General features: G+C 34.9%; 1 protein-coding gene across 2 annotated transcripts in view; it reads right to left on the minus strand.

Annotated features, from left to right (window-relative positions):
* Positions 1 to 13838, minus strand: part of F5 (coagulation factor V) — a 76581-nt gene that overhangs the window by 35073 nt on the left and 27670 nt on the right. For both annotated transcript variants that reach the window (XM_074308303.1, XM_074308302.1), the window contains exons 8-12: positions 11705 to 11900; positions 11109 to 11208; positions 9246 to 9457; positions 2546 to 2696; positions 884 to 1096 (exon numbers count right to left, since the gene is read on the minus strand). In XM_074308303.1, the coding sequence (XP_074164404.1) occupies positions 884 to 1096; positions 2546 to 2696; positions 9246 to 9457; positions 11109 to 11208; positions 11705 to 11900 (872 nt within the window). The remainder of the gene's footprint in view (positions 1 to 883; positions 1097 to 2545; positions 2697 to 9245; positions 9458 to 11108; positions 11209 to 11704; positions 11901 to 13838) is intronic.

The following is a 13838-nucleotide window of genomic DNA, read 5'->3' on the forward strand; positions in this document are numbered from 1 at the left end:
GATCCCATTTCTCTTTGAATTTGACACTTCTGGCAAAGGGAGGTAGATAGTATGACCACTACAGGTCTATTCAGAAAGCCCAGGCGTTGATTCCTGCACATTGTACCAAGTTGGGGTATAAGACTAGAATGAGATTGAATCAGGTGAAGTAATGCAGATCATGACAACTAGATAGAATGAGGGAACTTTAAGGAAGTATAATGTAATGAGTAGAGAACTAGACCATTTTATTCTCCCAGGTGACTCTGGGAAATAGGTGCAATCATCCCCATTTTGCAGATGAGGAAACTATGGTAAATAGAGATTGTGATTTGCATACTCACCATAAGAATAAAATGAAATAATAAATGTGAAGTATTTTGCAAGCTTTATTATTTAATTTAAATATTTATTATTTCTGCAAAGGCTTTTGTAAAATCTTAAAGAATGAAATAGAATTGAGCTCTGATTGTCATGACCAGTCATGCTCTCTTAGTTGCCCTCCCTTTGAAAATAGTGTCAGTGTAACTGTGGCAGCTGAATCCCTGAGGTTCTGTGGATATGCTTCTGGCTTATGCTACCCAAGAACGTTTACTTCTATCTCTATGGAGAGAGGCTGTGATGAAAAGATGGGACCGATGTCAGTGAATACTTCATCTCTAAGAACGCTGCCTCTCTAAACCATTCCTGAAGGTGTGTCTGTACCAGGATCTTGTGACTTCTGACAAGTTACTTAAGGAAGCAGCAGTTCTGTAAAATACTAATAATAGGTCTTAGTATCCAATGGAAGCATTCATAGGGACCAAAAAACTAAATAGCATCACATTAATAATGAAGTAAGCCTTGTAGAGCGCAGATGAAATGGACATTACAAGGGCTCTCTCATGATACCCAAACTACTCACCTACATTATCCATTGTGACAGTTACAGATTCTCCACTCATAGGGAAGAGCGTCAGGACATCTTCGTGTCTTTTTCCATATAAAAATGAGTGGCCAGTCAAGTGAAGGGTAAGAATCTCATCCTGGACACCCACACTACAAAAGTGCCACTGGACAGTGTCTTCGTAACAAAATCCCAAAGTCGGTATACTCTCAGGCAAAAGGCCATTTATTGCTAAAAGAAACTGAGTCAGTTAAAACACCAGCCTCCCCAACAACCCTGTCCTACTGAAAGAACTTTGATTTAATTACACAGGAAGAAGACCTGAAGTATTTGCTCAGGTTAAGATTATTAACATAGAAACATTGATTATTAAACATCAGCTTTACTGGGGGGCATAGGAGGCAAGAGGGAAGAGACTTTAATTTTCCAATTTTAAATTTTCCAAATGAATTGTGTTCTTTTCATTGAACTGGGCTGAAAAAATATTATTCTCAAAAATTTAGAGTCATAAGAATATATCATTTTAAGATCTAGAGCAACGTAGATATATCACTTTGTCCATTCCCCTTGTTTTCTGAGCACCTACTCAGGGATGGTCTATTTTTAAGGCCCCTCAGATATATTCTGAAGGACAATATAAAGAATATTAATTTAGTCCATATGGAAAAAAGCATACTAATACAAAGGATATGAGAGATTAAGTGATTATATCACTCAGCAAAGGATAATGTATAGACAGAAGAACAATGAACATATTGCTTAATTAAAGTCTTATCCTTTAATTGTCAGTTGTAATCATTAAATAAAAAGCAAAGTCCTTAGCTTTCCTTAATATTATTTGTACCTATCAATAAATTGTATGCTTGAAATTTGTAGATCATTGCAATCTTTACTATTAATAATGTAATGTAATAAATGTATATGTTTTATTTACACAAAACAGTAATTGTCTTTATTTACAAGAAGCAATCTGATTAATAAATGTACTAATGGTGATTCTCTTTGGAAGACAACAGATCCTGAACAGACTTTGGTCATGACATTTATATGACCAAAATAAAATTCAATGATTAAAGTAAACAAAAAAACAATTTCCAACTGCTAATTCCAACCTTCCATCCCATGTGGAAAAGCCCTGACAATTCCAGATTTGTCTCTTGGGTTATCTGAAAATGCATGAACAAATAATAGAAAAAATCCAACCCAAGTAAGGTTAGCAGGTGATGGTGATCACGCTGGTAGGCAACAGAACAGTCTTGGTGACTCTGGTTAATCAATCATTTTAGGATGATGAACACTTTACCCCTTGTCACCATTATATTGCTATAATGCTTCAAGGTGTCAAGGACCAGGTTTTATGTAAATCTTGTGTCTTTCTTTGCAGTGCTATACATAGAACATATCATGTACTTTTAAGATCTTTAAGATGTTAAGATGTTTGAATTTCATTGGAAATTAAATTGAAATTCCCCATAAATAAAATTTACATGAAAATTAAGTGTACAGAGTTAAACTTAGAAAGAAAGGTTTTACAAAACCCTTGATTTTTGAAGAATCCTAGGACTGGAAGCAAATTTAAAAGTTCATTTCATGCATATTTATAGACAAGATTACAAACATATCTATCCCAGGAGTGATGGATAGAATAGGATGAAGGTAGGGAGGAAAGTTTCTACTTACTACTCTTAATGTTAGACTCATAAAACTTTGGATCATCTCGTTTCACTAAAGAAGGGTTTTCACAAAATTTGTTAATATTGTCCTCAATGTACCAGCTTTTATTCTCATCAAATACAGCAAACACAGCTTGTTGCTCAGAATCTGCTGTCCTCTATAAGAAAAAATTGTATTATTCACAAAATGTTCATTTACTTAATAGTTACTTAATGCAAATTTGAGTTTTCAGAAAATAGCAAATATTTCCTATTTCTTTTGTGGAGCAGAACTATCAAATTCACTCTTTCCTAAGTATTTGTTAATCAATTAGCAATCATTTGTTAAGGATTTAGGATTTTAGTATTTTAAAAAAATCATTAAAACCAACCTCAATTTACTATGACTTAAATATTCTATTTTTAATGCTAGAAAAAAAGCCAGACAAAATAGCAAAAAGGTAATCAGGGTTTATTGATATTAGCTTGAATGACTCAGCTCAGGAGAGTTTCCTGCTAGATGCTTGATTTATTTATTGTCTAGATTTAATAACATGATGGAGAAAATGTTAATAATGCAGATTAAGCTTAAAAATGAGTCCTGTTTTCAAAAAGAGCTGATTATTAAACATTTACCAGCATCTTCCTGGTGAACACTTACTATATAGCCTGGGTTTTCAAAAGATCGAAATGCAAATACTCTACTAAGACTGGCCACTAAATGGCACAGTCAAGTTCAAAGCTTAAGTTCAATTCAGCCTCAGACACTTACTAGCTGTGTGACCCTAGACAAGTCCCTTACCCTGTTTGTTTCAGTTTCCTCATCTGTGAAATGAGCTCAAATGGCAAATCACTCCAGTATCTTTAAACCCCAGATGGGGTCATAGAGAATTGGACATGACTGAAATGACTGAACAACAACTACTAAGACAGATCTCCTTTTACTACTACCATTTTTTTTTCCCCTGAGGCTGGGGTTAAGTGACTTGCCCAGGGTCACACAACTAGGAAGTGTTAAGTATCTGAGACCAAATTTGAACTCAGGTCCTCTTGACTTCAGGGCTGGTGCTCTATCCACTGTGCCATCTAACTGCCCCACTACTGCCACTTTGAAACATTTAGGTTGCTGGACTATTCTACTTGGGGGTGGATAATTGAAGGCTGACTATGTGTACCATTCCCCACCTCACCTCCCTGCAAGATAATTTATCCTCTGCTTTAAATTTTGAACTGCCAAACACTATTGGAGAACAAATCCTGAAATCAATGCTAATTGGGTCAATTTTATAGGAAACCAAAGGGTGACATAACAGAAAGAGCAATGAACTCAGGAAGACTTGAGTTTGGATTCCAACTCTGTTACTGATTTTTTGATTTACCTTTGTGATCTTAGATAAAACACTTATCCTCATTAGAACTCAGATTCTTCATCTAAAAATTGGGATTTTGACTTAAATGATCTTCTGACTCTGCCTTTCGTAATACATTTCCACCTGGATATCCCATAGACTTTTCCCCAAAATAATCCTTCTTTCTTTCTATGTTAAGACACCCCCCATCCTTGTAGTCATCTTGGTTCAAAACCTTGAAGTCATCATTGACTCCCTCACCTTCCCTCACCTTCCTTATTCAATTAGTGGCCAAGTTTTATTAATTCTTTTCCTTCAGAATTTTTTGCCTGTGTTCTTTCCCTAACTCATATAGCTGTTAAATGTTTTCCTCATCTCTAGCCATGATCATTACCATAGCTTTCCAAACGGCCTCCATGCCTTATTCCTTCTCTCTTCTGCTTAGCTGTCAAAGTAATATTCCTAAAGCGCATGCACGATCATATAATTTTAAACCTCCAAAGACTCTCTATGTGCCTCTATGATAAAATAAAAGTGCCTCTCCTTAGCATTCAGAGCCCTTTCCTATCTGGCTCTGGTCTACCTCTCCAGACTAATTTATGCCTTACTGTTCTCTCTCTCAAGCCATAATTCAGCCAAATCCTGTCTCTTAGAATTCCTTTCTTCCTTCAAAGGTCAGTTCAAGAACTACCTTTTACATGAGGCTTTTGCTGATTCCCTCAGCTTCCAATGTTTTTTAAAGCATAATCTTTTTAAAATTTTGTGCCTACTTTTTATCTTTATACATGCACATACTATTTCCTCAGATAGAATGTAAGCTTCCTGAAGGCAGGGACTGTTTTAATTTTTGTATATTTATTCCCAGCATCTACCAGGAGCACAAGGATCCACCTAGCTTGTTTACACAGATATCCATTCATTTATTTCTTACTGGCTCTCAGTCTCCATTGCTTTTGTTTTAATCCTTCTCCCCAATGCTGCCAAGAATCCCCTTATCTAAGCAGATTGACATCACCACCAATCCACTTTGAAAATTGTCCTTATCTGACTTAGATTCCTCAGGATGCCTCCTCCTATCTTCTGGTTCATTCCAAGTCTTCATTCATTTTCTCCTGCAACCCTATTCAGGTGGGCTAGTCTTAGAAAGTTGTTTTGAAGTAATGAGAGAAAATGCTTTACCTCTCGCCTGTGGGAAGTCCACAAGTGTTACACATTGCACATGTATTTAGACTTTTTCAATATATTGGTCTGTAGTGCTGATTTTTTCCTTTTCTTTTTTGTCTAAATAATACTATTTTCCATATGGGATGGCTCTCTGGGAGTGGGAAGGAAAAAGACATTGAAAAAATGGGATTTCTGCTGCTTGCCCAAAGGTGCATGTTGTGGTGATAGTCCCAGGCTATCAAAATGAGTAATTACAGGTTTGGATATTCACCCACCTAAGTGTGAATATGAAGGCAGAATTACTCACTGATTATTTTGCTCTTTTCTCTGCTAAGGAGAAGATCTTTGGATGAGAAATGTAAGATCTAAAATGGCTAATAGGGTAATGATACTCAAGAGAAGTAGGTAGTGTATTACACTGGTAACAAGGCGGGAAATGCTAACAATTTTAACTAGCCAAAAGTGGAATATGTTTTCTTGAAAGGGAATAGGTTTCTTCCACACTAGAAGCTCTAAGTAAAGGCAAGAAGACCAACTCTTAGACTTGATATAAAGAGGATTTGTTTTGGACTAGATAGCTTTTGAGAATTCTTCCAAGCTTGACAGTGACTCAATTATTCATTCAGGCAGTCTTAATTTCTTCCTCTTTGAGTTCTTCCCTTTAGCTTATAATCATGCTTAAATATCTCTTACCTTAAATTTTTTATAAAAAAATTACTTTATTACCCTTCATGTTACATAACTTTCTTCCCTTTCATGCCCAAACTCTTTTTTTCCCCCCTGAGGCTAGGGTTAAGTGACTTGCCCAGGGTCACACAGCTAGGAAGTGTTAAGTGTCTGAGACAAGATTTGAACTCGGAGTCCTCCTGAATTCAGGGCTGGTGCTCTATCCACTATGCCACCTAGCTGCCCCATGCCCAAACTCTGAGATAAAGTAGTAATAGTAGTAATGATGATGATGATGATGGTTTATATATATATATTTTTTTTTAATTTATTTTTTAACAAAACAGCTAGAAGATGCAGTGAATACAACTCTGGGTCCGAGTCAGGAAAACATAAGTTCAAACTCAGCCTCAGACAATTGCCAGCTCTATGACTTAATCTCTGTCACTTAACTTCTGTCTGCTTAAGTTTCCTCAACTCTAAAATGAGAATCATAAGAGGACTTAACTCACAGGGTTATGAGTTAACACAACAAATAAAGTAATATTTGTAAAGTGCTTAGTAGGTACTTAATAAAAGCTTTTCTTTCTATCTTTAAAATTTAAAAAGTAAAACACTTTACTTAGGTTCTCTCATTCCCTTTCTACAACTACACTATGCAATAAGTACAAGAACTATTGAGAACTTCATTCTATTGTTAAGAGATTAAATAACTTGTCCATAAAACTAAGAGAGATGTATTAATCCCAAACACCTCCTGACTCCAATTGTAACACTCTTGCCATCTTATCACATTGGTTCTTATTCCCTAAAAGTGAGTTTCTGGTCCACCCCCCCCAACTTTACAGAAACACTTCTCTCTAAGGCTACTCCTACTCTCCCCATCTCCAGAACTAAAATTGATGTTTTCCTTCTTTCTGGACTCTTTGAAGAACTGACATTAAGGGTATAGTTCCCTCCATATCTTTGCCTCCCTATGTCTCTGACTGCATTTATGTCTCTTCTGCTGGCTTTCTCCTCTAGTTCTTTTTTCCCCTTCATTTTATTCTGGGCATTTTTTTCTTCTCTCTCCTTTGGGAGCCTCATTCCTTTCCATGGCTTCAGTGAACACTGTTAAGCAGATGTTTCCCAATCTTCCCCCAGAGCTTTTTAAGGGATGTATTAAATTGAGCTCAAATCAATTCCTAAATTTTTATGTGAGCATTTACACCTGGAAAATTGTCAAAAGCTACAAATCAGGGTTAGATTTAGTGTTTTGTTGATAGCCTTGTCTCAAGAAAGTGATATAAAAGATGTCAAAATAGATTAAACCTTAAAATCCATCCTGTTTTTCAGAGATCTCACTGTTAAATGTTAGCTAGACACTCTTGGCTTTAATCATGTATTTTCAACTGACTACTAGACATTTCTGCCTGTATATTTTAACAACATCTTAAATTAAATGCAATGAATACTAAAGTAATCCTCTTTCTTTCACATCTGTTCACCTGAGTAGAGATAGTTCTACCATCCTTCTGGGCTCCCCTGGCTCATTATATTATAATAATTTTTGACTCTTGCTTGACCCTCACCACACAGTTACTATTTTTCTAGCCCTTTAATAGCTTTCAAATCCAGCCTCTCCCGTTGCAATAACCCTGGTTCAGGCCATCATTCCTTTTCACTATTAGTCTATTGCAGTAGGCCTAATCAGGCCTTCCAAATTTCCATTTACCCATTCTACACATTTATTTAAGTAATCTTTCTAGTATGATATCTATTTCAGTCAAGATCTTTAATAGTTCCCCATTGTTTACTAAATAAAATATGTGTTTTTTAAATAATTAAGGCAATTCATAGTCTGCTTCCAAAAAATATATCCAGTCTATCTCATGATATTTTATTTCATATATTCTATATTCCTTGTTCTCTTCCTCTTTCCAGTTTCTGTCTTTTACATCATTTTTCTGTAACTAGAATGCATTCTCTTTAGTGAAAAGATAATAAGCATTTGTTAATATCTACTATATACCAGTAACTGTGCTAAACATTTTATAAGCATATCTCCATTTAGTCTCATAAAAATCCTATGAGGAAAGTGCTATTATTATTTCCATTTTATAGATGAAGAAACTGAGGCAGACACATTAATTGACTTGCCCACAGATGAATTTTAACTTGGGTCTTCATGTCTTCAGGCCCAAAGCTTTATCCTCTGAACAACCCTCGAGTCTTTATTTCTACCTTTCAAAGTCTCTCTCTTCTTTCAAAGTCTTATTCAGATACCATCCCCCTTCACAAAGCCCTGTCAAATAAAAGCGGCACTTTTCATGACACTTTGCCAAGATCACTTCTTTTCACTTAGTAACTTTTGTTTGTATTATAATTATTTGTGCATTTGTCCTTTCCTCTCTAAATCTATTAGACTGTAAGATCATTGAGAGCAGATCTTGGGTTAGGTATTTTTTTATCTCCAGAATAGAGAATGAAACTTTATGCATAAATGGCACAAATGTTAACAAGTTTTAGCAAAGTAATCAAAATATTGAAAATATGGAGAGAAACAAATCTTCTTTATACCTAGTTGCTTCCCTATCTTGAAATATCAGGACCTTTTCAACTACAGATTCTATTTTTATTATATTACACTTTCCTTTAATTTGACAATTCTCAAATGTTGTTCAAGGTCACTAGTAATAATACCTGAGACCCTTTCAAGAAGTCTCTGAGATCACAATTCTTTTCATAACACTATGAAAAAGTTTTAGTTTTTAATATAGTAAACAATTAATAGATCTAAACCTCATAACAAAAGCTCTTTGGAATTCTCAATAATTATCGAGTATAAAATGATACAAAAAGTTTGAGAACTACTGCTTTGTTTTGTATATCCTGAGATGAGATATTTAAATTCTCCTAAATTGTCTTGGGAATTCTGGATGACTGTGATCTAAAAGATCTCTAATTTCTTCAAACTTGAGAACTATCCTGCCAAAATGTAGATCTTTGCCATCTTCCCTGTATCTGAGTCTTCTTATATTTGTTGTCTGCTTTAATTAGAACATAAGGTCCCTGACAGCAGCAGAGACATAAGGTTCTCTGTCTCTATTTTCTCTTTGTTTTTTAAGTATTTATTATAGTTGTTGGCACATAATAAGCATTTAATGCTATCCCATTCCTTTAGGAAGAATTTGAGCTTGCCAAGTCTAAGAATTAGCACAATAAAGTACATTTAGGAAAACAATCACGTTGAAAAACAAAGCTAATGCTATTAAATTAAATTCCAGTAGAAATGGTTATTTTGAGTAACCTAGATAAGAAGGGCTGTTCAAATTTTCTGCAAAATATTTCTGTCTGTTAATACTACCATTGTTCCAGTTCCCTTACTCCATTATCCAGAATAAAATCCAATAACATACCCCAGAATCTGGATTTGGAGACAGATCAGACAAGAATAACCAAATGGAAAGTTTATGTAGCAAGAAGGAACACTCAAGACTAAACCTCTTCCAGTTCAGACTGCAAACTTTGCAAGTACCAGTAAGGGTAATTAATGATGGGATACAATACCTGGACACCTCTGTTGTCCAAGGTTCTGCTCTTACAAATCAACAGTAGCCCAATCAGGCCTGAGGCAATGTCCCTTGGGATGTCCACAGTACTATAATATGGCCTTGTTAAGCATTGAGCATCATTTTCTGTGGGTTCATCAGACTCCAGGATGTTCCACTTATAAGTGTAAGTTTCTCCTGGTTGGACAGCTTTGACCAGGGTGTTGTTGCCTAAAGGAAAGTTAATTTATAATAAATTTTCATTTGGAAAGTGATTTCATACCAGAAAAATAGTTAGAATCAGTCTATAAGAAAAAAGGAAGAAAAAGTGTTCTGATACCATGACACTTTGACAAATATCTTCTCTTTTCCAACCAAGAAGAAAGTCTTTGTTAAATGTTGGTACCCGAGATCTCAGTTTCCCTAACTGTCAGCTAATCAAAGATAAGTAATAAGAATTTTCAGACCTAGAAGACCCATCTTGACAAGGAGGAAAATTTTTTTCCAGAAAAATCATTCTATTAAATGTTCAGAGTACAGTTTATGACCTCAAAATAAAATCTGATATAGATACATGTGTGTATAACTTATAGGTATAAGTTAATTATATATATATTATTTTAATTTATTCTAATAAATATAACAATAGAACTACAAGCATAATTAATCTCATTTTGGAAATGGATTTTCATCTGAGAAATGTGCAAATACAAATACCTAAATAGAATAGAGCACTAGATCTGGGGTCTGAAAAATCTGAATTCAAATCTCTTTTCAAATACACTAGCTGTCTGATCCTAGGTAAATCATTTAAGCTTGTATACCTAATTTTCCTCAATTCCAAGACTGTTATGAGGTTAAAATGAGACAATATTTATAAAGAATTTTGGAATCCTTCAAGTATTATATAAATGCTATCCTTTATTATTTTTTTCTCATAGCACCTAAGATTTTCTCAATGTTAGGTATTCCTAGTGTGGGAATTCCTGCTACTATTCTAGCTCATCATATCTGGCTAGTACATTAATTCTATGTTAATTCTATTCTGAGATATATAAAAATTAATTAACTTGGTCACAGGTATTTCAGATGTTTCACTATCTTCAAAAGAATTAAAACTAAAAATAATATAAGAAGTAATGCAGAGTTTGTGATACACAACATGGAAAGCCAACCCTTACCGATACAACTTCATAATTTTACAGAAGATATTTTGGTATCATAGAGATTAAATAATTTACTCATGATACATAGCTAATAAATGGACAAATTGGGCTCCAAATAATTGCCTCCATTATTTTTTTCCAGCTGTCCCTGACATACTTATCCACAACACTCCATTGTTACTTGGGAAAGCACCAGGATGAGTCATTCTCATGTTGTTTGGGACAGAAGGAGTTTGGGTAGGAATGACATGTATGGATGATTGAATGGATGGATGGATGGATGGATGTGTTTTATGTCTCTAAAATATGCAATTGTTTGGCTTGTCCACTAGGGGTTGCTGTGATAGCAAGAAAATGACATTTTCTGGTATATCCTTTTAGATGTTGGAAAATCATAGTATCAAAGGATTTGCACCTTAGAAGTCATCTAATTCGTTTTCCCACCTTGTGAAGATGAGAAAATTAAATCCTGGGCAGGTTGACTTGCCTAGCCTTATACAGATAGTAAATGACAGAGCTGAGATTGAAAGTCCAGGTCTTTTAATGACAAATCCAGCACTTTTCCACACAGGATTGTGGCCCCTATCTCCTATACTAGAGCAGAATAATTGTCTTATTTAATACATGAAGGAAATTCAGCAGAAAAATCTACTTTGTGACATATTGAAAGATACATTAGATGGCTTCACTTATTACCTGTGAATAGAGATACAAACCTGAAGTAGAAAAATTCATAGCTGTTTCATCATCTGTGGAAAGTGTTACTCCATGAGGATAGATGCTATAGGGACGGCTGGCCATATTTTTGAATACAATCTGTCAAGGTGAGAGAAGAAAAACACAAAAATCATGACTTCAGTAATTAAGTCCACTAGGTTTATAGGCCATTTGATTAAAATGGTTGACTAAAATTTACACTCAATTTTGGATTTGTGGGAAGAATGATTAAGGACCTCTATTCCAGAGACCTCTGAGTCTTCTATCTCCAAGGGTGTTTGGGAAATCTGTTTTCTTCTATACATCTTGAAGCCCCTTCAAAGGTAGTAAGTATATGGACAAAAGGACATGAACTAGATTCTCCATAACATCTATGTTTGCACATTGAAGAAAACAGAGGAGAGGGAGAGAAAAATAATGCTGCCTTTTCTTTTTGCTGTTTATAAAGCAATTTGTTTGAAGTCATTTGACATACAACTTTAACACACACACACACACATACACACACACACACACACACACACACACACACACATATGCCTTCCCAACACTATTCAATTATTCCTCTGTTGGTATCCCACCATTGCTTACTTACTTTAAGGGTATCTCTTACTTGAGCCCTAATGATAGGGCCCAAGATGCTAATTTCTTCAGGTTCTTTGTTTTCTTTGTTTTTTTCATTACTTTCTTTGCGTTTTGTGAAAGTTTCATCTTGATACTGCTTGTAGACAACCTTCTTATAACGTGTCCCAATTTGGTTTGCGTTATTTTTGTGCCAAAAGTTATATCTCCTGAAAGACAAAAGAAATTGTAAACAAAATGAAGACTAGGTCTTCCTTCCATTGAAACCCTAGTTCATTATTAGTGGAAGGGATTGCAGGAAATGTAGATGAAAAAACACTAGAATAACCTTACTCTTTGATGGGGATTCTCATGGGGCATGTTCTGGCCCTCTCGTGGAGTTTCTGTGGATAGTAAAAGTGAATGGAGACTACTTCATCATTACTCACATCAGGATGTTTAAGAGAACCAAGGGTTGGTATATCTTGGATTACACTGAACTAAGTAAAGCTTAAAGCATCTGGTGGTACAATGGATAGATACTTATGTATATGATGTATATGGCTATTTGTGAACACTTCAACTTACCACAATGATGACTAGAGGGGTTAAAGAACCCACAATAAATCCTATATGCATTTCAGGTCACTATACCTTCTGGTTATTTTCTATGCTTAATGTTGTAAGACTCTTTCTCATGGGAGGGAAAGGAAGAGAATAAACATATAAATGCCCAAAACTATACTAAATGCTTTTTACAAATGTTATTTCATTCTCCTCAATTGAAAAATTAAGGCAGATAGAAGTTGAGTGACTTATTCAGAATTACATAGAAAGCGTCTGAGTCCATATTTGAACTCATCTTTCTAATTTCAGGTCCATTGTTATATCTATTGTGCTACTGCTCTGTCTACTAGACAAATCATGGATGGCTGCTGAGTAGCACTTTCCATATTTGTAGGTAAGCATATGCTTATTCCCTTACATGCTTATTCCCCTAACTTGTTAAAAATGGGATCTTTGTAGTAACAGAATTCACTTTGGTAATAATCTGCCCAAGGTAATATTGATCACCTGAAGTTTAGGGAAGGGGTGAGGGAAAGGCAGATTAGAGTGGAAGAGCTGAATAGTAGCCACTATTCTATGTCCTAGGAATCAGACACCCATGCCATTTCATACTGATAGACCCTTGTTATCAAAACAAGTATTGTAATAGTAGTAGTAGTAGTAGTAGTAGTAGTAGTAGTAGTAGTAGTAGTAGTAGTAGTAGTAGTAGTAGTAGCAGCAGCAGCAGCAGCAGTAATAATGGCAGCAGCAGCAATAGTAGTAATAGAAAAAGAAAAAGAAAAAAAGGAAGAGGAAAAGGAGAAAGATAAGAAAAGAGGAGAAAAAGAAAGAAAGAAAGAAAGAAAGAAAGAAAGAAAGAAAGAAAGAAAGAAAGAAAGAAAGAAAGAAAGAAAGAAAGAAAGAAAGAAAGAAAGAAAGAAAGAAAGAAAGAAAGAAAGAAAGAAAGAAAGAAAGAAAGAAAGAAAGAAAGAAAGAAAGAAAGAAAGAAAGAAAGAAAGAAGAAAGAAAGAAAGAAAGAAAGAAAGAAAGAAAGAAAGAAAGAAAGAAAGAAAGAAAGAAAGAAAGAAAGAAAGAAAGAAAGAAAGAAAGAAAGAAAGAAAGAAAGAAAGAAAGAAAGAAAGAAAGAAAGAAAGAAAGAAAGAAAGAAAGAAAGAAAGAAAAGAAAAGAAAAGAAAGAAAGAAAGAAAGAAAGAAAGAAAGAAAGAAAGAAAGAAAGAAAGAAAGAAAGAAAGAAAGAAAGAAAGAAAGAAAGAAAGAAAGAAAGAAAGAAAGAAAGAAAGGAAGAAAGGAAGGAAGGAAGGAAGGAAGGAAGGAAGGAAGGAAGGAAGGAAGGAAGAAAAAGAAAGATAGGAAGGAAGGAAGGAAGGAAGAAAAAGAAAGATAGGAAGGAAGGAAGGAAGGAAGGAAGGAAGGAAGGAAGGAAGGAAGGAAGGAAGGAAGGAAGGAAGGAAGGAAGGAAGGAAGGAAGGAAGGAAAGGAGGGAAGAAAGAAAGGAAGGAAGGAAGAAAGAAAGAAAGAAAGAAAGGAAAGGAGGGAAGAAAGAAAGAAAAAAGAAAGGAGGGAAGAAAGCAAGGAAGAAGGAAGAAGGAAGAAAAATATTT

The sequence above is a fragment of the Sminthopsis crassicaudata genome, chromosome 4 (assembly GCF_048593235.1).
Source record: "Sminthopsis crassicaudata isolate SCR6 chromosome 4, ASM4859323v1, whole genome shotgun sequence".
Lineage (NCBI taxonomy): Eukaryota > Metazoa > Chordata > Mammalia > Dasyuromorphia > Dasyuridae > Sminthopsis > Sminthopsis crassicaudata.